General features: G+C 42.4%; 3 protein-coding genes across 4 annotated transcripts in view; 1 reads left to right on the forward strand and 2 right to left on the reverse strand.

Moving 5' to 3' along the window:
- The first annotated feature begins 900 nt into the window (after positions 1 to 900).
- On the forward strand, positions 901 to 4095 carry LOC110859431. Its single transcript, XM_022108395.2, has 3 exons — positions 901 to 3276; positions 3355 to 3505; positions 3664 to 4095. Exons 1-3 carry the CDS (start codon positions 2937 to 2939, stop codon positions 3881 to 3883), a joined length of 711 nt encoding a protein of 236 aa, XP_021964087.1. The 5' UTR covers positions 901 to 2936; the 3' UTR covers positions 3884 to 4095.
- LOC110859430 (F-box only protein 11) lies at positions 3893 to 10723 on the reverse strand. The gene is made up of 27 exons (XM_022108394.2): positions 10265 to 10723; positions 9613 to 10182; positions 9488 to 9552; positions 9347 to 9398; positions 9212 to 9251; positions 8908 to 9132; positions 8597 to 8822; positions 8436 to 8532; positions 8265 to 8354; positions 8121 to 8188; positions 7957 to 8043; positions 7778 to 7882; positions 7659 to 7680; positions 7483 to 7558; positions 7378 to 7421; positions 7204 to 7297; positions 7068 to 7141; positions 6928 to 6969; positions 6782 to 6850; positions 6614 to 6695; positions 6359 to 6485; positions 6111 to 6292; positions 5976 to 6038; positions 5835 to 5902; positions 5470 to 5677; positions 5186 to 5285; positions 3893 to 5111 (listed from the first exon to the last, which is right to left on the reverse strand). The coding sequence occupies exons 1-27, from the start codon at positions 10329 to 10331 to the stop codon at positions 5079 to 5081; spliced, it is 2976 nt and encodes a 991-aa protein (XP_021964086.1). The 5' UTR covers positions 10332 to 10723; the 3' UTR covers positions 3893 to 5078.
- A 6956-nt stretch (positions 10724 to 17679) lies between these two features.
- The window catches only part of LOC110859285 (cell adhesion molecule 2), a 54157-nt gene continuing 50941 nt past the window's right edge, over positions 17680 to 20895 (reverse strand). For both annotated transcript variants that reach the window (XM_022108202.2, XM_035859354.1), the window contains exon 11: positions 17680 to 20209. In XM_022108202.2, coding sequence (XP_021963894.1) covers positions 20070 to 20209 — 140 coding nt within the window. In that variant the 3' untranslated portion in view covers positions 17680 to 20069. The remainder of the gene's footprint in view (positions 20210 to 20895) is intronic.

Raw genomic sequence — 20895 nt, forward strand, 5'->3', positions numbered from 1 at the left:
TGTGCATGGCGCTGCTGATAAGTGCAAATAAATGCTCAAGTTGAAGATGCCTCGATCGTCACTCGTCGTAATTTCCATTTCATCCTCGTACTTGTTCCATCTCACTATTGAATTGGCATGATGATGGCGATGATGATGGGATTGAAATACAATTTATGCGAATAAAATAACCTTGTCTCATTTCACCTCTCTTCTACATATGTGTGCACATTGGGAATATTTGCCACGCGTAGTGTGTGTGTAATTTGACCTGTCCTCTGCGCTGCTGCTTCCTCGAGGTGTGTGTATAGTCTCATTTTCTACGATTTCCATAAAAAAGACCAGTTTTTACCCAAGGAGATGGATAATAATAATAATAACAATGCGAATAAATAACGTAGGCATTTGGGTAAATCCATTCCGCCAGCAGCAACATAACAAGCACCACACAACGAGAGGAGCAATTCATGGGAATTTAGCAACTTTTTCTGCTCTTGGGCACCTCCGATAGCTTCATCGCGACTACCCAACCAACCAGTGATATAAGCTGAGCAAGTAATTTCATCAACCTTGCTGTTGCCAGCTATCTCATCATCTTCATGCGTTTGGGGGATGATTCGGCGATGGTTATGGTGAGATTGGTTGCTTCATGGTTGCCCAAGCCACTGCTGATGTTGGGGATGAGATAGGGCAGGATTGCTCGTGTTGAGTCGCTTGTTGGCAAAAAAAGTTGCAAAAATCCTCACTTTTGAATGCAAAAGGAACGAAAGGAAAGTAAGTACATGAGTAATAATAAAGCTTTGGCAAATAAAAGAAACTAAGCTGCTCATCACCATCTCCTATTCAATTCACCATTTATTCATGCACTCAAGAACTGACAGACATTCGTTTATCACATTAACTAGCATTCCTCTCTTCACCACCATCGCATCACCCAATGCCAACGCCGTTTAGGAAACCGTGAGTAGGAATATCATATTATTGGGTTTGTTGGGGGATATTTATTAGTTAGTCGAGTTCTGTTGGTGGTCTATGTTGATACAACCTGATAATAATGCAGTGCGGCTCGTTGGTGTCATATCACAGCTCATCCTCCTCATCTGCGCTCTCAGATAATGGCACAATTTACCAAGTCCATCTCCATCCAAGCCGTATTGGAGGAGTCAGTTGACATTTGACCGAGTCAGAGTGGATGTGCACAAGGCATCCTGCTTTATTCGTGTCAAAAAGTACATCAAATTCAGTTCAGGTAGTGCTTCATGGACGACCTGTCATTGCACAAGCCCTGAAATAGACTAGAAAGTGACACAAAGTAAAGAGTAAAAAAACAGCTTGAGGTGCTGATCTGTAGCTGTTCCTCCGAAACAACAAAGGACCAATTAAGAATCATCACTCGTCGACGTCTCTTGTGTGCAGTGCAGCATAGTCAGATCCATCCACATCATATTAAAAGTTTGCTATTTTTTGCGAATCGAATCAAGGAAGAAGAAGGGCGTGTGCATTTTTCTGTGTTCGGCTGCTGGCTCCAATTACTTATTATTGCCTGGAAGACCTGCACCACTTACAGGTCTGAACCAACGCTACGAGGTAAATAGCAGAATTGCCACATTTCTTACGCTCTTGCTGCACTTTGCTCCTGCTGCCTTTGTCTCACAATAATCAATCAAATGAGTAAAAGGAACAAGTCAATCACATTGCTACGATTTTGTTATTAGTCGTAACAGCAGCGCATTATTAGTCGTGTCGTATGTACAACAACGACACTCGAGAAGAAAAATGTGAGACAGTTTTACGTTGCGAGTTACTACTAAATACTATTTGGTAGGTTCTTTTTATGGACTTGTGAACAATGCTCTCGTGCTCACTACGACTACCCAGTGCTGAATAAATAGGGGTGTGTGATCGCGGTGAGACAAAGACATTTCCTGGAAGAAATTTATTGCTCACAGACGAGACTACCTGCACACTAAACAAATCATCCACTACGACAGAAATATAATTCATCACATCGTCCAGCCAAAGGATAAGAAGAAGAGCAAAATTGTATCCAATCCAGATCAGATCAGACAGTTGTTGTGCATTGAATGTCCTTCTGGATTGCATCTTCTCGCGTTAATTGCTGCTGAAAGTGTTGCTGGATTCAAGAAATAGCTCCGATTACTTACGTTACATTATCCCGTCGCCGTTAAACTATAAAAGTTGCTGCTGCTGGTAGTAAAAGGTCTCACATTTCCTCATTAAACAAACTATTTATTAATTGTTCATGCTCGGATGATTTCACGGAAAGTTGTACTTTTCCACTTGTGGAACATATCCTTTCGCAGTTCTTGGTACTTGTGAGTACGTGTGCGAGAATCGCATATAGTTCGAATAGCAGGCAGAGTGTTTAGTAACGGTGATACAAATTGCAGCAACTGACTGCTGCTGCTGCTGAATATAGCCTCAGAACACAAGTATCAAACGACCTCAGCAGAGCAGTCTTCCTGCGCATTGTTATCCGAGACGGTATCGTCGTCCCCGTCAGCATCTCATCCAGACCGGTCCATAGTCTAATTTCAGCTCGGATTGATTTCAGCAAGGCGTAAGAAAGAATCCATCCCATTTTATGATTATTGTGAAGAAAAAGAAGCCCGAGGTTACTCCGCAATAAATAATAACCCAACAGCATCATCACCATTACCCTCCACGATATTAACATTATCACCCTGCAGGAAGGTCTTACTACCACCAAATAGCTCAACCAAACCTAATAATAAACCTTTAAGAGCACAAATCTCCTCTTCTTCTCACACTCTCGCAGTCCGTCAGAGTGAACCCTCAATCGCCAAACGCTCTCTCAGAAAGTGGTGGCCACTTGTTGCTGGTGAAACTACTCTCACTCACTCCCTTCCCGTACTTAACTTCAAGGTGATTCTTCCTCATAACACAAGAGAAGTGAGATCGACCAGTCCTTCGAAATGACTTCGACCAGGGGAGGCGTCGCAGCGATGATGGGGGCCGCCATGGAGAGCGTGGCCAACTGGACTCTGGAGGCAGCAGGGGCCTTGACCAGGGTGGACGAGGACGAAATGTTCATGTTTGACGAAGACTTGACATCCAACAATAACAACAACAACAACAGTAAACCACCGCCACCACCTCCTCCTCAGCTCCGAAGGACGAGCAATTCGCAATGCCTGGGCGCCCTTGTGATGCACGATCTCGAATACATGACGCTGGAGGATGGGGGTCTCGGTCTGGGCAGGAAATTCGGGGACGATGACGAAGATGAGACGCTCCTTTCCGTCTCAAAGACTGGTCAGTGCATTGAAAATAGTTTCAAATTGAGAAATATGTCAAATATGCTTTAATTTGTATGATGCCTTGTGTTTCCAGAAAATACATTTATCCGTCCGAAACCACGCTTCCATTTCTACGGGGTGAGCCCGGCAGACTCGTTCAGTGCTGCAGCCTCGTCGGTGGATTCTGACCTAAGCGCCAGCATCACGATCGAAGGATTACGGGATCATCTTCAATCTTGCTTCACGTGAGTTTTATGCATATTATTGAATGCTCATGAATCTCGTCATTAGTTCTTACTAATCCGCACGTGCTTTTGGTAGTTAAGCTGACATTTGCCCCACTTATCACCTTCCTTCTTCCTATTACAAAATTGCAATACTCATGTTAATTTATTCACTGCAGATGCGGCGTGTTGTGGCGTGAGAACCAAGCCAGCCTAGATTGCCTGGAATGTGATGGATATGCCCTCACAAGGCCCTGCATTGACTGTGATGGGAGTTGCTCGACCGTCATGACCAGAGATTTGACCACGTCTCATCAGACTCACAAGGCGAAATGGCTCGGCACTTGCAAGCTTATTTTAAGAAATTGCTCAATTGGAACGGAATCCGTGGAAAACTAGATAGATTAATTAATTTCATATTTGTATTCACATACATGAAAATCCACACACAACTACTCCTCCGGCCACACAATACACATACATTTAGAGATGGAACAATTTATTATTGCGCTCGGTTAAACTTCGTTTTTATAATAAAATTATAAATACTATACAGAGTTCTACACAAGTAATTAAAGACGTTTTTTTAAATAAATGCCAGTCCATCTCCGTACTTATTTTGAGAATCTGGGTCTTATTTGTCTGGGTGTGTTATTATATCCATCTATTTTCTTGATACGGATTCGGAAATATTTAATAGAGTGAACCTCCACTCTAGCTTTCTTGAGCATTCTAATTCTTTGGATTGATTACCGTCCACCACCCACCTACACACACGATCGCTTGCTTGTGTAAAACGAACCAAGTTTTATGAATCATAATAACAATAAAAACAACAATAATAATAAATTCTACTGCATCTAATTATTGAACTACTACATATTTATATTCTTTAATAAAATTAAAACATCTACCACACAAAAGGCTGTGTAAATATGATTGATATACAATTTTTTAACTAAACGTAAAATTTCATAAAAACAAAAGAAACAATGAGCAACAAGAATTTCTAAAATCGGGTAAAAGAAGAGAACACAGTCAAATAAATAAAACAACTTGCATATTAAGTTGACAGATCTATTGTTAAAACATTGATAAAGTCAAATATTACATAACCCACCATGCTTGTATTGTACAAACCAATAGTGGCGGAGTCGGGCACAAAAATTCTACAATGCGAGTGCTACTGGAACTACTATACTTAATCAAAAACAGAATAAACGTGTATAATGAGCTGCATTATTATTTTGGTTTTTTTGACCAACGTCCATTAGGCCTTTGAGAGTTTCGTACACACATTTAAGGCAATTAAAACGGGACAAAAGCGACATCATCATCAAATCTAAAGATCGTCCAACCTGCGCGTTGACAATATGGCGATTTTGGCAACCAAATCGTATTAGCTGCTCTCTACTCTATATATAAATGTATATTTTACATAACATTAATGATTACAGTCAGTGTGTATAATTGACGGAGGACGGGGAAACACGTTAACATCATCCGTTTCCCGTACTTTGGAACATAGCGAATTGTCTTGAGTGTCGGCGTCATACTAGAACGTAAGCTTGAAACCGTCTAATCTCTACAGATCTCAATTCACCATCAGCGTATGAGATTCCGTCGGCTGCATAAATGTAAAATGTTGGATACCCATTTGAGACGGAATTTCATAAAAAATATTGCATTCTTTCTACATACCTGGCTCGAATCATAGAGCGTGTCTGTGTCAGCTGTTGGTTCACCCTGCAGTTGGCATTGAAGCGATTCCAATGTATTCGCCCCACAATCACAAAAGAACCTATTTTTAAAATCGAATTATTACTGACCCGTGCAGGAAATTGTCGGTTTTATTAAGGAAAAAATGGGCTTTATAGTTCATCACGGGGAAGAGTGCGAAAGGGATACGTGAGTTCATTCACAAGAGATGAATCAATCAATCAATCAATCAATGAAATTCATTCAAAATTTCTTGTGGGGTTTACCTGTCATGCCGAATAAACTCAATTTCGTGTCCATGATGGCAGGTTTTGATGCAATTTACACATATAGCATTTCTGTCCGTCGTGTTACATGTTCGACATCGATAAAAGTCGTGCATTGGGAAACTCGTGTAGGAAGAAATTTTGTAAAGACATTGTCCATTTTTAACTGCTTTCTCCACGGCGTCTTGGTTTTTGAAAATCTTATTCGCTGCAATTGTAATTAATTCTAGTCAGCATTTAATGGGTTTAATTTTTATCTGGTTTAATTTGAATTAAACCTAAACAGTCAACAACAATAAGAGCGTGTGCGCATTTAATATACGCACGAGAATGCGTTAAAATTGAATAGACACATAAAAACATACCTCGACACGTTGGATGAACACCACTTGCAAGGCATAAACCGCCGAAACGATTGTTAAATATTTGATTACTAAAATATTAAATGTTTTTATATGTATATTACATTTCTCGTATTTTTGATCTTACATTATTGTATCACTTACTGTTCCAGGGTTGCGGTGGCATTGTTTGTCACCTCGATACCCGCTGCATGTCCGTCGAATATTCTAAATATGAAAAATAGTTTTTAAATGATTGTAGAACACTAGTGGTGAAAAATTATTTCAGTTTTCAATTACCGATTCTTCCTTAAAACTGGGTGGCTTTGAGTGGATATGAGCACGCCAGCTTGTGCGTTCCTACAAATATCATTTTCTTCCAGAATTCCTTTTCCTCCGTTGAAAATGCATATGCCGCCGTCCCGACCATCGTAGATTTTATTACGTTTAAGGGTAGGATTTGAATCCGTTTTTATCCAAACCTTTTCATATTTGAATTATTAATTTATTTAAATCATTATAAATATAATTTTCTTGGTTGTTGTTACCCCAGCCATAGCATTGTCAAAGATTTCATTGTTTTCCAACAAGCCTAAACCACCATTGTAGACGAGAACGCCACCATTTTGTCCACCCCAAATCTTATTTCCTCTAATTACTGGATTACTACCCGTTCTATAAAACAATAGTCAACATTCAACTAATGACACAATAAATATTTGTACAGTCGTGATGGCCTGACATCAAATATGTATGTACAAACATCAAACAAATTTGCATAGGTGCCCGTAATCACCACTCACCTTATTTGGACCCCGCTGTAGAGGTGATTAAATATGTCGTTGTCCTCCAGGCGACCATGTCCGTTATCATAAAAGTAGACACCTGTTTAAACAAAAAGTAAATCAATTATTATAAGAATCATTCATTAGTATCAAGTGCATGATGCATGGTCAAATATCACATCATACCAACTTGTTTTCCTGAGTGAATTCTATTCCTCCTAAGGACCGGTGTTGAGCCGGTAGTGATCCACACCCCTGCATAGGAATAAACCGCTAATTTTTATCAACTGACTATGACCGATTAACACTTGAATAAATGCAAATACAAATACCTGCTAAAGAATTCGCGTAAACCTCGTTCTCTTCAATCAAACCTTGTGTAGAAGCACAATAATAATGACAATGAGTTCGCAAATAGATACAAATGTAAATTTAATGTTTTGTTTGAAAAGTATGCCACCACACCACCTACCATTTCCTTTCTCATGGACATAAACGCCCCCATGTTGGCCGTGATGGATTTTATTGTGTCGAACAATTGGGTCACTATTGTATATAAAATGTTGTAAGATTTTGTAATATTTGGTAAGAGATAAAAATATTCTGACCTATTGGTTCTGATTTGGATCCCAGCTAAAGCATTTCCGTATATATTGTTATGTTCAATGAGCCCACGCCCTTCACCAAATATGTAGACTCCACCTAAAAATTAAAAAATATTACATTTGGGTTAACATTGAACAATTTATTACCAAATTGATTTGTATCTGTGTAGAACCCACCTTGATGGCCGTTGTAAATTTCATTCCGACGAATTGTGGGATTACTGTATTCATATTAAATTTTGTAAAATTGTGCAAGAGTTTGAAAGTTAAAAAATTGCGAACCTATTGCTTGTTACCCATACACCAGCAAAATTGTTACTGTGTATTTGATTTTCAATGAATTGTCCTTGTCCATTTTCTAAAATGTAGCATAAATATGTATATAGATCAAATCACTATATGTAACAGATTTAAAATAGCACAAGAATTGCGACGTATTTTGTAGTGTTTTAAAATACCATGCACATAGATTCCACCCGTCTGTAAAATAAAATAATAAATAATCAAGTGAAAAATATTAACTTGTTGAAACTTATCCACACTGACAATCAATACACTAAATGTAAACTTCTAATACCTGTCCGTGATGAATCTCACAATGAACCACAGTAGGATTGGCTCCTGCCTTGACCTCGAATCCCGCTATGCGATTATTATGAATGTTATTGGATTCGAAATAGCCCTGTAGCAATAGTTAACAATAGACGGAATATTTCTAAATGTAAGATGATAATTGTCGAAGAAAGAAAATCATACAAGTCCATTGTCGAATGTAAAAATTCCAACGTCTCGTCCGTGATGAATGTGATTCCTCCTCATTATTGGATTTGCATGGTTCTTTACCTGTTGCCGTAAATTCAATATTAATATTTCATGTGTTTATTTATGGACAATGGACTTTGTAAATTAACTTAATTTACCCAAATTCCTGCTAAGGCATTCCTGCTAATTTCATTGTCTTCATATGTTCCACTCGCATGATCAGTAACTATTAGAAGAGTACATTATGATAATATTTTGATTATTTAACCAAGAAAATTCTAGTTAGAACAACTTTAGCTTACCATACAACCCAACATTTTCACAGTCGCTTATGTCGCAACATTTTATAACGGGTTCTGAACCGGCCCCACTTACACAAACTGCTGCTCCAACTATATGCAAAAATGCATACAGATGCAACGATTAATAGTGGTTTTATTTGAATAATTTATTAATAAAGAAACCGTGCTGACCTGTACTCTGACTTCGTATGACACAGTGATCCACGGTGGGAGAGCAGTTTTCTTTAATTTCGAGACAATAGTGTCTTTGATGAGGTGCATTGGAAGCCTATATAAAAACAGCCACATGAGTACCGTAAATTACAAGCAACCACAACACTTGACACACTCACCCCAAGATCTGGAGAAAACTTCAATGTGACGTAACCTAAATAACTGTTAAGCGATCCTTCAACGAACACGACGGTCGACTCTCGATCCGTTTCGAACACAACGTTTTCCGCAATATTTCCACACGCAGCTCCCACGATTTCGGCATTGTTGTCAATTACCAACGATTCCCCAACATATTTGTTGGCGTGGACGAAAATTAAAGGATTGTCTCCTCCAATGCTGATGCTGAAATGTAGAATATAAGAGTTTACATTCAAAGTTTAAAAAGTCAGATGGACAAATTATTAGAAAAGTTATCAGTTAAACTCACGCAGCTCCGATTGAATCTACGCAGACTATGTTCCTCCCTGAGAGATTGTCGATATACATATCTTTGCATCCTTCCCGAACGTGAATCCCTTTGTAGAGCTGCATCAAGGACATTTTCCAGGGATTTTCATACTCAGAATCGTCCACCGACACAACATCAAAAGTCCCAGAAGTGTTTCGAAACATGGGGAGATCATACTCAAATAGCCTTTGATAAATCGTTTTCCTATTGAGTGTAATATAGAAGAAAATTAAACAAAATTAAGACAAATAAATATTTCGAATTATCTGTCACGTTCACTTACCATAATTTACAGTCATTAGCTAATATTTGGAAGCGTTTGCCTAAACATTAAAAATATATTATATATGTATGATAATATATATATGAGGATTCGATTAAGGGCACATATTACAGTGAAAATAGGTTAGGTACTTACACACATGAGACAGGCAACACAAGTCCTTTTCCTTTAAATAGCTAAATATTGTCTGAAAGTTATAATAGTAAGAGTTACATATCAAAATAATGAACCATATAGGGACGATTGGTGATTGTTAAGTTGGTTTGGTAGACTTACCAGCATAACTTCGTCCGGCAATTCATACTGCAGATATTGAGCTGCAACACTGGTGCCAGATTCACCTAAAAAAGAGTGAGTGTTATTGGTCGAATTGGCAAAAAATCGATATTCCAAAACCTTACAACTATCTGAAGAAAGGGTCGAGGTGCACTTTCTAGGTCTTTTTCTCGCCGGGAGCATGGAGGAAGGACTTTCAGGGGAGGGAGGAGCGGGGGACGGAGAATTTACGCCGCTAGAACAGCCCGCAGCCGCCTCCGTCGCACTCCCACCGCAACAAGGATGAGAATGAGCTGGCACGGTCCCAGTTTGTGGCGAGTTTTCAGACAGATGGCTGACAAAGAGGGATGAGGATGTTGGTTGTTTTCTTCGCAAGTCGTACGGCGGCTGGTGACAACTCCCCGTCACAGCAACAATCGAGGGGGGATGAATCAGAGGTGGGGAAGGTTCGCGATTGAGGGTGGAAGATGTAGAAGACGAGGAAGAGGATGCTGTCGCCGCCATATTTCCTTCTCCATTGCTACCTCCAACCGGCGGCGGCGGCGGCGACGACGACGACGACGACGAGGAAACTAAAGAATTTCCTGACGAACATGGATTATTGCTAGCTAACAAAGGCAGTGGGATGGATGGTGCAACGACGTCCTGGATGGCACATCCTGCGACTCCACCAGACTCTGGTTCTTCCGTCACTTCTAGAAAATAAAGCACAATACCACAATATTGTTAAATTATAACATATCACCAACTAAATAACGTGAATATATGTCTACACACCTGTCCTACGCAGCGTACGCCGTTTAGATCGAGTCCTGGATCTTGCGGTGACGGAGGCACTTGGCATGTTGCCCTGTTGCCCAGGCCACCAGTCCCCTTATCCTTCCGAGCCCTCAGGTTGGGGCCGACACTTATCAAAAAATAAAGAGGCGACAACAACGTCGTCGTCCTTTTATCGCCACTTTCTTGCACCTCACGACACACTATTCATTAGCGACGACAAGACAGGATAACAGCAGTGGAGGAATTTTGCGGCTGCGGTGAAAGTGAGTGGGTGTGCTGGACGATGTGGGCGAGTCTCCGTCTTGGTTCACAGCTGAATAAACGTTTTGGAGGATGGTAACATATCGGATCTGCAGAAATAAAAACAGATCTCTGCTCACAGTACAGACAGAACTAAGAAAGAAAGGATGAGATATGATTACTGCTGGCCCATTGTTATTAAAGTGTAAAGTAAGTAGCCAAAGTAAGTAGAGAGCTACATGGCATCTGCGAGATCAGGTGGGCAGCGTCACGGATTTCACCAAGCGATAGACTTTGCTGGGCGGCGTTGCGTGGCGCTGCAGTCGCAATCAGACAAAACTGCTCCAAATCCATTTATGGTCGTCTCAAATTCTTTCCAATGCCAAATGCTTCCAATGCCCTTTCCAAATTCTTTCTGCCAACGGAAACTTGAGGATTGCGATTGAATACTTATTGAAATGAATTGAAGATCCGTCACCCCAGAATCACAGGAATGGGTGGGTCTGGGTGGGTGGGAGTGCCTGGGACAGCTAAAAAATGAATGAAACTGCTGCATAAAAGCGCTGTCATCTTTGGATGCAGTTATGCAAATCATTCAGTCTCTCCTCGTCTGGCCAGTGGAGGATGAGACCCGTCGTAGGTAGGTAGGCACACATAAGTGTTCATGGGTGGTTATGATGGCTGGGAGAAAGTGATCATTTTATGAGGGGCATAAAGTAGACCCAACCACGCCCCCATGTAGACCCTCCTTTCCCTCTTTCTTCGAGATGGGTGGTGGTGTGGTTTGGGTGGATATCTTCCATCCATCCATTACTTTCACCCCAAAAGCAAATGCTTCCCTGAATTTTAATGTTCAAACTGCCTTTTCCCTTTTTATAGCCGCTTCACTCACTCTGACAGATTATGATGCTATCTGCCTCTCCCGGCCGCCTCCATCTCGATCCATTTGAATAAACAGGTAGATCCTCCTTGCCCTCTCTCTCTCTAATAAATTGCAATATAATAAGCAAGTTGTAAGCAGAAGGAGCTCGCATTTCTGATCCGCATCATCCCATCCGTATGCCAATCCAATTCTCCTCGAGTTCGATGGGTTCATTTAATTTCTCGCAGTATTCAAATGAAATATCACATCTGCAGAATGTTGCCATCTTCATGAATTTCAATTTCCGAACCCAGCTCCTCCACCCCCACACACAACCTCCCGCCCGTTGTTCCACCACCACCAGAGTTGGGTGGGTGGGTGGGACGAAAGGCTTATCCACCGACGAGGGGAGGAAGTGAGACAGATAACGCATTTAGGTTCAGTCAGGGGCCCAGCAATCCTTCCTGTGACAGAGCAAGAATATTATTACTATTTAGATTTAGAACGGACGGATGGATGGCTCGATGGTTGATATGGGCGCTGTAATCAACCGCATTACATATTCGTCATCCAGGACGAGTGACATTATTATTATTATTATCATTTTGTCTTATTGTGCATGTTGTATACTTGAGCTCCTCTGCTTTGACATGTGGCCCAGGGCGACACACACATTCTCATTGTGCCTGAGAAGATGAGACGGGTAGAGGAGGAGGGTTGGCTTCCTTCCTTTCACGGGAGAAATCACGGAGGGATGATGCCTGTCCTTGTCGTCGTATGAATTTACAGGGTGGTTGATTGGTTGGCTGGTTGGTTGGTGGATCCTCAGTTCATCTCATCCGTTCTCTTGATACACTTTCTGCAGTTCATTCTGGAGTGGACTAGTTAATTAGGTCGGTGATGATGGTAGTTTTCATTTCAAAAATGGGGAAGTAATACTCCTTGGGGCTGAATCTCTCTCTCTCTCCTTCCGTGATACATACGTTGGCGATGCATAATAAATAAATGGTTGGTGTGGTGTGGCCTGATGGGTGGATTTGAGAGGCCTCGGCAACCATGTAGCAGTCTCCTGCTGCTGGTTAGATGAGATGCGAATTAGAATGCAATACAGGAGGAACAGACGGGGAATATAAATCAGAAAAAGTGCAATTTATCTCCATCTCACACTCCATGAATATGGACGAGTTTAGCTGGGAGGCAGGCACAACTACACACACATAGATACACACACCACACACCACTCAGCTTGTGCAGCGACACGACCGTAGCCAAAAGCCCACAAGAAGAAGTTTATACTTTTAACTTTCTTTGTGGTTCGAATACACAAAACATGTAATGAAACGAGGAGGCTGAAGGAGTGGGGAAAGATTCATGAGAACGAGAAAGAGATGGAGAAGTCTCATTGAATTTTAATTCGTGGGTAGCACGAGCAGCATTAGTTCTGACTGAGCGGTGAGTGGGTGACTATAACACCATGAAAAATTTGCCAACATCCTAAAACAACAACACCACACCCAGTGTCGTACGTACGCCTCCTTTGGCCTGGCTGCGTCCGACACCCTCACAATGTCAGAGGACAGCGAGCCAAAGAGAGCGTTGTGCTGACAAATTTTAATTAAATGTGGGCACAACTTCTTTCCAGTGTTTTTCTTCTTTATATTTTGGAGAGGTCGACAGCAACAAACAAGGAGGACGATGAGATGATGTTGATGCAGCAGCAGCAGCGACGGCGGAGAGGAGGAGGAGAAAGTGGGATGAGAAATAATGGAAGCCAAAAATTCGAGTCGGGACCAGGCAGTGGATGGAATCTATCCGGAATAAGAAGAGTTTTAAATATTTACAAAGTGGTTTACATACGTTTTCCCAATCTCGGCAGCAGAGGCAGCCCTTCCCAATTTTGTGACAATGGCTTCTTTGCTTTTGCTTTCTCTTCTTCTTCTTCTCAAGTGCTTTCTTTGGTCCCAGATATAACGCGGCTCTCTGAGGACCCTGTGTGATACCACGACGACTATACCGACTTCAACTCATACTCAGCCGCTATGGCTGAGAGCTCCTCTCAACCACCATGCCAGTCACTCCATTATCTAAAAACAAACGGGAAATGTTTTGGAAAGAGATGATGAACAAGTGGAATGGCATCATCGAGCCCCTTCTGCAGTGAAAAACAAAAAAAAAATGATGGAATCAATTCAAAACCATGGCAGTGTTGGGTGTGGTGTCATGTCATTGATAGTCCATCTGTGAAGACGAGGAGGGAAGGTTCCGCCGACTGCCATGGTAAAAGTGCGGGTGGGTACGATGGTTGGTGCGAGGGTGAGTAAAATCCGGTCAAAAAGAAGAGAGGGGAATAGAATAAGCAATAAACCTTCTCCCGCAGATTTGTACGGCTGCATCCATCCGAATTTGTCCCGTGATCCCATCGCGTCCCGGTTGACTTGTGTTCGCATCTATCTGCTCACATCATAAATATGGAGATGAGAGAGAGAAAGTGAGAGAGAGAGAGAGATGCACTGCTGCCACCCATAATCTGGGGATGACCGCTTGTCACTGGGCTAATATTCCGATTGATTTCTTACTTTATGGTGTCTCCCTCCCTCCTTCCTTTCCTCGTTCTTTTAAGCCATGAATTTGGGGTGGATTTGTGGATATTGAAATCATGTCCTGACTCATCACGACAATAGTAAATAAATATGCGTCTCACAATGATAATGGACCAGCCCAACATTTATGCACCGTCTACTTTTGCGACACTAGTAAGAATTTCTTCTTTCTCGGCCTCGGTTTCGTCGGAGAGAGTGCAGGTACAAGTGCAGGCACTGGCCAGAGATAAGGGAAGGGAGGCATTGTTGTGCATAAAGGCCGGAGAGTATAATAGTTGTCGTCGTCGTGAAACAGAGGGCATAAATCTTTCTTGGTTTCCCATTATTCAAGTGTGGATTAGTGTGGAAAGCGTGTCCACTGCAATACACCCGCCGCCTCTAAGTCCACTCGTGTAATTTCTGGATTAAGAGTGTAATTCCATTATATCATTAGATCCAAAAAGCAGTTCCAACCAAACCCGGTCAGCCATCATCCACCCTCGCTTTTCTCCTACTTGCTCCTTTCTGGGATATTAAGAATCAGATAAAACGGATTTCATGCTTTATGTGCCCACCACCCCCACCACTTTCCCTGCCTCCACGTTACGCTATTATTTGACCCAGCACAATTTCTCCCTCAAAACTTATGTACGTACGTATTAAGCCTTTAGTCCAGTTATTCACTCCACCAATTAATTTCTTCTTCTTCTGCTGCCTCGTCCTCCACTGGTTCTTATGACAATGGAGTGGGAGAGACTACTGGTTGCGGGATAAGGTGGTTGGTATTTTGGCCTTCCCGTTTATTTATTTCCTTGCCCAGCCAGTAAATCCAAATGATACAGGGAACGTCTCATTCCACTGGCGATAAATAAGTTGGGCCAGCAAATGGAATGAAATGCCAACCAAATTTAAATGTCATCATGGTGTGGTAGTTGGCATAAAGGATGAAAAGTGAGTGCATACAAAATATGAGGAGTTTGGTTGACGAGCGAGGGGAGAGAGAAAGCTGGAGAAAGGCTGCTGCCTGCCACGCTGCTGCTGCTGCTTCTGGAGAGCTATTAATTCCTCGGATTTTTATTGCGCACCGTGGTTATGTTTCCTGCTGGAGAGAATTAATATTTGGCAATCCACCGTGTTGTAAAACAAGAGAAATTTGTTTTCTCTCCAGATTTTTACAATGTTGAGGGAGGGAGAGAGCCGCTCACGTTGTTGGAGGACGAGGGACATGGCGTTGAACTAATAATATGTAGATTAAGAGTGGTAGTAAGGAGAGAAGAACAATGGGGTGCAGGGGGAAATGTGAACTGATGTACTTTTTGCATGTTTCTCCTCAATTACCAACTCACATGCCCAGGCGGAGAGGCTCCTGCTTCTTATTTTCTCCGCACACACGGCCAACGCATATCCATGACCATTTCTTTATTACCTTTCCTTCCTCCTCTGCTCCCGGAGTGAGTGGCCTGCTCATTGTTGACCACCCCCTCCTGCCGTCCGTCTCCCATTGTCCACCTCCACACAGTCCAGAGGCCACCAAATTCACATGTCAAGATCTCACCACCACTACTCCTCCACCCGAGGAAACGAAACAGCCATTGTGCTCCCCAACCACCATGCACACTTGACTCTTATTCAAATCATAGGAATAATAACAAGTCTGCTAACTGACTGGTGAAAGCAGTCCTGGTGGTGGTGGACCCATTCTTTTCCCAAGACTTGATCACTGCTTTCTTCTCCGAAGGCATGCATATGCAGGCGGGCAACAAAAAATGGCCATTCGTTTGATTGACTCTGTCCGCAATATGTGACTGCGGAGGAAATGAGTTTTTACTTTTAGTGAGGAAATTGACACAGGGGTTTGTCCGTGCTGCTGGAGGTTGGATGTGGTGGTGACCAGGTATTTTATTGGGATTGACTCTGCTTTTTTATGACATTTACTTGCCATCTCATCTCCCATCTACAACTCCCACTGTGACCTGTGTCCCTCTCATAAAAGTGCTCTTTTTATGGCTACTTGACTCAGTGCCCTCTTTGCCTCTGCTTTCTCCTCCACCAACCCTTCCATCCGTCCTCCTCTTGCTCCTGGCAAGCGGCGGCGGAGCAATTGGAAAGACGGAGCACAGCGGGCCGTGAATCTATTAATGAGCAGCAAGCGATGCAGTCGAGAGTTTGGCGGGGATGAAGCGATACAGACTGGTCGTCGGTCATGAAGTTTTAAGGGTTTTTAGTGTCACGTGAAGGAAAGTAATGGGACGAGTGACAAAATGATATCGCTCATTTGAGACCGAGTTGGATAAGGATTAGCATTTAAAGTGAGTTGGTTAACTAACCAACCACCGCCGCCAAGAAGGAGAGGAGGGCAGGAGACGGCCAGCGGTTCTTGTGGATAATAATGGACATGGCCTAACTTCCTCTGCTGCCCTTGCTTCTTCTGCGTCCCAATCTCCTCCTGTTCCTTGTCTATCTCCAGCCACAAATCTACGCTCCTCCGTTTAAATTCAGATTATTCGAGGTTGGGAGAGATTTAAGATGGAGATCTTGGTCTTCTGCTGAGCACCCTCAATTTCTCTTAACTGGGGCCCATTAGACTGGTAATTATGGGACCGCTTGAACAGATAAAAGAGCTCCAGAAGCAACATCTTTTTTCCACTTCGCTGCCCCCAAAAGTCGTCTTCGGATGAACCGACGACTTGTGGCTCCAATGACGACCACGACCCTGCACTGCTCAGGGAAAGAAATCTCGGCAGAAAAAAGTGGAAGGCTATAAAATGACGAGACGACTCCTCAGTTCTGAAACCCACGAAGGACGGGGAAAGAAAGAGTTGAGCTTTTTCAGGATAAATCTCCGGTGAAAGTATGTGACATGACCATCCACGAACTTCTCCTCTACTCGACTCCTAATCACGTCTCCTTCCCTTTAATATTTCGATTTATTTCATTTCCGGGTCAGTTCCATCATCTCGTTCCCCTCGCTGACCACCATGCACGAGACGAGCCCATGCCCACCATCAAACCAGGAATTACTGCTGCCCCGTCTTATTTATTTCTTCCTCTCTTCCAGCCACACCCACCCAGCGAGCGAGGAAGGGGGATCATTAGTCCGAGTAGGAAGACGACTCATGCTGCATGAACGGACTGAGCCCAAAAACGAACCACCAACGGAGTAAGGAAGGAGCGAAGGAAGAGTCAAAAGCTCAAAAGTTAGACGTACATCTCAGAACTTAAGAAGAATTCTTATCATCCGAGTAAGCAAAGCAAGTGGGAGTTTTAGTAATTGTGTGGAGTCGTATTAAGAGGAACGCTCAGCCGTTGCTCCAGTGAAGGGGTGAACCATGGCTATGCACCGCATTATCCTTATGTGTAGCACAGCCTGGTAATAACTTTCACTTGTCTCGTACAGCAAAAGATTTGTACTTTTGAGCAGTTTCATTCAAATTTAAGTGAGTGTAATCTGGGCGAAATAGGCTGAATGAATCTTCTCCTCGCTTTATATATTCAGCTTCGTCTTCTTCCTCCTCCTCCTCCGAATGGGATGAATGAATGTGGGTCGCAGAGTGAAGGAGGAGGAGGAAAGTAATGAGTGCAATGCAATCCCGCCAAGTAAAACGGGAGAAAAGGCATCATTCTTTGATGAGATAACAGAAGAGGGCTGCAGCAGAATCACGACGACGACGACGAGACTTTTATTCAAATGAGAGAAAGAGGAAGAAAGTGGGCTAAACAATTTTCATTACTTCATTTTACTCGCACGCTTTATTTATTTCTTCGTCCTCTCTCTCTCCCGGCAGCAGGAGTGCACACGGTGTCGTACTCAATAATCACTTAATCATCATCGCATCGCATTAAATATGCAGTTAGAATTAATTAGAGTAACAACGATGTAACATTTATTGGTATGATTATTATTATAAATAGTATTTAGCTCTTTTTGGGTGGTTGGTTGGCTGGGTGGGTGTGTTGTGGGTATTTATTTGTTGCTCGGAGAAGGGGATGACTTTTCTGTACACATTTATTATTTAGACGAGTATAACAAGTAATTATGAATACCAAGCACCACCACCACCACCCAATTAATTAGGATAAGTGCATGCATGCTGATTTGCGCCTCCATGTGCTACACATATTTGCACTGAATTCCTTTTACACCAATTAATTTATAATTACTTTAACTCGTGCTTAATTAGTTTATGCATACAGCAGCCAACCCTACTACGTTATACAGGAAACGTACACACCTTACATTATATTATACTTACTTACATATGTACGTACGTACTTATACATGTGTTAGTAGCTTAGGAATAATTAACTGACTGACTGGAATTGCAAATCTCACTTGACGCACATGTATGAAAAAGTTGCAAATTGTGTAACGTGGGTGTGCCTGAGGAATACGGAGTAACGGAGAATGGGGAATGGGGGGGATGGGGGCAACTAGATTCGGATGGGGGAGGAGATTGGGGGAGATTAGTGTGTCAAGTGGTGTGTGCGGTGCGGTGTAGGTTGGCAGGGGAGGAGAGAGAGTGAGGGAAAGTAAAGAAAGGTGGGTGCTCAATATGTGCAGGTGGATATAGTAATTAAGAAACATTTATTATCCTTAACCACTTATCAACCCGGACAAGAACGGGACCGAGCTTAGCAAGAGGAACATGTTGCTCTAACTCGGAACGGAACAAAGGAAACACGACATTTATTTGGGTTGTTACACACGTTTGGGAGATATGGGACCTGGCGTGTTAAGTAAGGAAAGCAACAAAAGTACAACAACCACTTACAACAAATGTCTCAAAGAGTGTTTGTTCCAATTTCGCCTCATTTGCATTTATTTTATTCCCCGACCACCAGACCAACATTCCGCCTCATAATTCGGATCACATAGCAGAAAGGGACACAGCACAGAGGAGCAAGTGTTGGAGAGCAAGTTAAATACTTTGAGTAAAAAGTAATGCTCCACATTTGGCCTGTGAGTGCACGTGGTGGTGGTGGCAGTCGTCCTGGGTCCAGCTATTACGTTTTGATTTTGATAGCTGTTCAAAACTCCCATTCGACAGTAAACACACCACCAACAAAACCTCAACCGTCCAACATTTAGGGAGGAGTGTGGGACTTCTGGTACTTGTGCATAATAAACCCGATTCATGTTTCAGCCATAAACAGCTCTTTTAATGGGCAGTAATTAATGTTGGATTTGGTTCCTGGTTTATGTTACTTGATAATTACACAGCGTCGTCCCCACTTTTATGTCGCTCCTGATTTATAGGCGACTAACAAGTCGAGCTGACCAGGAGCCATATAGCTACACGTAAATACATATGACTTCATAGGCTATAGGTCACCCTCGCCCTAATAATAATAGCAATACTTTTATTATCCCCCTCACATTACATTGGCTTAATTTCATTGGAAATCTAAAAGGTTTTTTCCTCGCTCGCTCTCTCTCTCTTTCGCTGTGTTTGCCTACGTAAACATTTTTTATGAAGGGGAATCAGGCTTGTATCACCATCCACTCCTGCTGGATACAGTTATGCGGCTGGACCGTGATAACCGAAGCAGTGGAGTGTATGTATGCAGCAAGAAGTGGGATGTGAAATTGAGTTTTATGCTTTTCTTTTTCTCGGCTAATGCCCACTTCGCATGGCCAAATGGTTTGTAATCATAATAATAATGACGTAGATCAGACCATCCCATTATGCAATGTAATGAATGTGTGACCTGCCATTCGGGGTAAAAAAAACAACAACGACGACTAATCGGGGTAGCAAACCGACTCATCCACCCACCACCCGGATGATGATGATGGCATGCAGTACGTACATATTCGTCGTCGTCGTATGCATGGCGTCACAGCAGAGTTTGTTGTTAGTTGTTGTTGCATGATTTCATGAGCACGGGTTCATTTGTAAACTCTGAGAAACTTATTCTACTTAAAATTTGTATATCCTTTATACACTTTAGACACAGTCCAATTGAATGTGCAACTGCTGCAACTCTTTTGTGTTTTTTTTATCCTGGTAAAATGTTTCCTAGAACTATGTAGAAATTGCATAAATATATTCCGGCGGCGACGAGATGATAAACGGATAATTATCTTTGACAGGTTGTGGTTTAGCGCTGCCTCCGAAGCTTATCTTAGATCAGAGGCGAATGCAGAGCTGACTATTAAACTACACAGGGTTGTAATGGTGACTGTGAGGTGGTGCAGGGAAGCCAGGGTTGTGGGGTTGCTGGGGTGCTGGCCCGTCCGTCCAACGCTGCTTGACGCTTCTGCAAAAAGAACGACAAGAAAAGAAAACGGTCCTCGGTTAGTTCAGTCCTTTTTTTGGCTACATACTTGTCGACCGCCGAGAAGGAAAGTCATTTAATTTAACGAGCAGTTTGCTCACCAAACACAAAAATGGGAATGGAAATCAATTTCATCTACAAATTACTCTGCTCACTTCACTCACTCACTCACAAGTCACACTACTTTTCCTTGCTTACTCCCTACATATGTACCACCACAGTCCCCGGTGGCTCTTGATATTACAAAGAAATGCCACTCGTTCTCCTACGACTACACACATGTACATACGCCATTATGCTCTGAGATGCTACATGCATATGCATACTACATGTGTACAAATGTGTGGCAAATGGTTCCGCCAACGCGTTCTCTTTTCTCCTGTCAATACGGAATTTTGTCAAAAGCACTTAATTGGTCTCTGCACAATGTTGTAAAATATCGTGTAATTGGCTGGGTTGGATTTCCACCATCGAGCGCATTTACTAGTCCATAAAGGAGCGGCAGTTAATAGGCTGAAGCGATTACGTAATTTTAGACATCACGTTGTGAAAGTAGGTATAAAACCTAATCCGACAATGCCTACGTCACAAAGGGAGAGTATTTTATTTCGCGTCGTGGAGCTATTTGCAGTTATGCATGTATGTGGTGGTTGGACATTATTGATGAT

This window comes from Folsomia candida, unplaced genomic scaffold, assembly GCF_002217175.1.
Source record: "Folsomia candida strain VU population unplaced genomic scaffold, ASM221717v1 Fcan01_Sc025, whole genome shotgun sequence".
Taxonomy (NCBI): domain Eukaryota; kingdom Metazoa; phylum Arthropoda; class Collembola; order Entomobryomorpha; family Isotomidae; genus Folsomia; species Folsomia candida.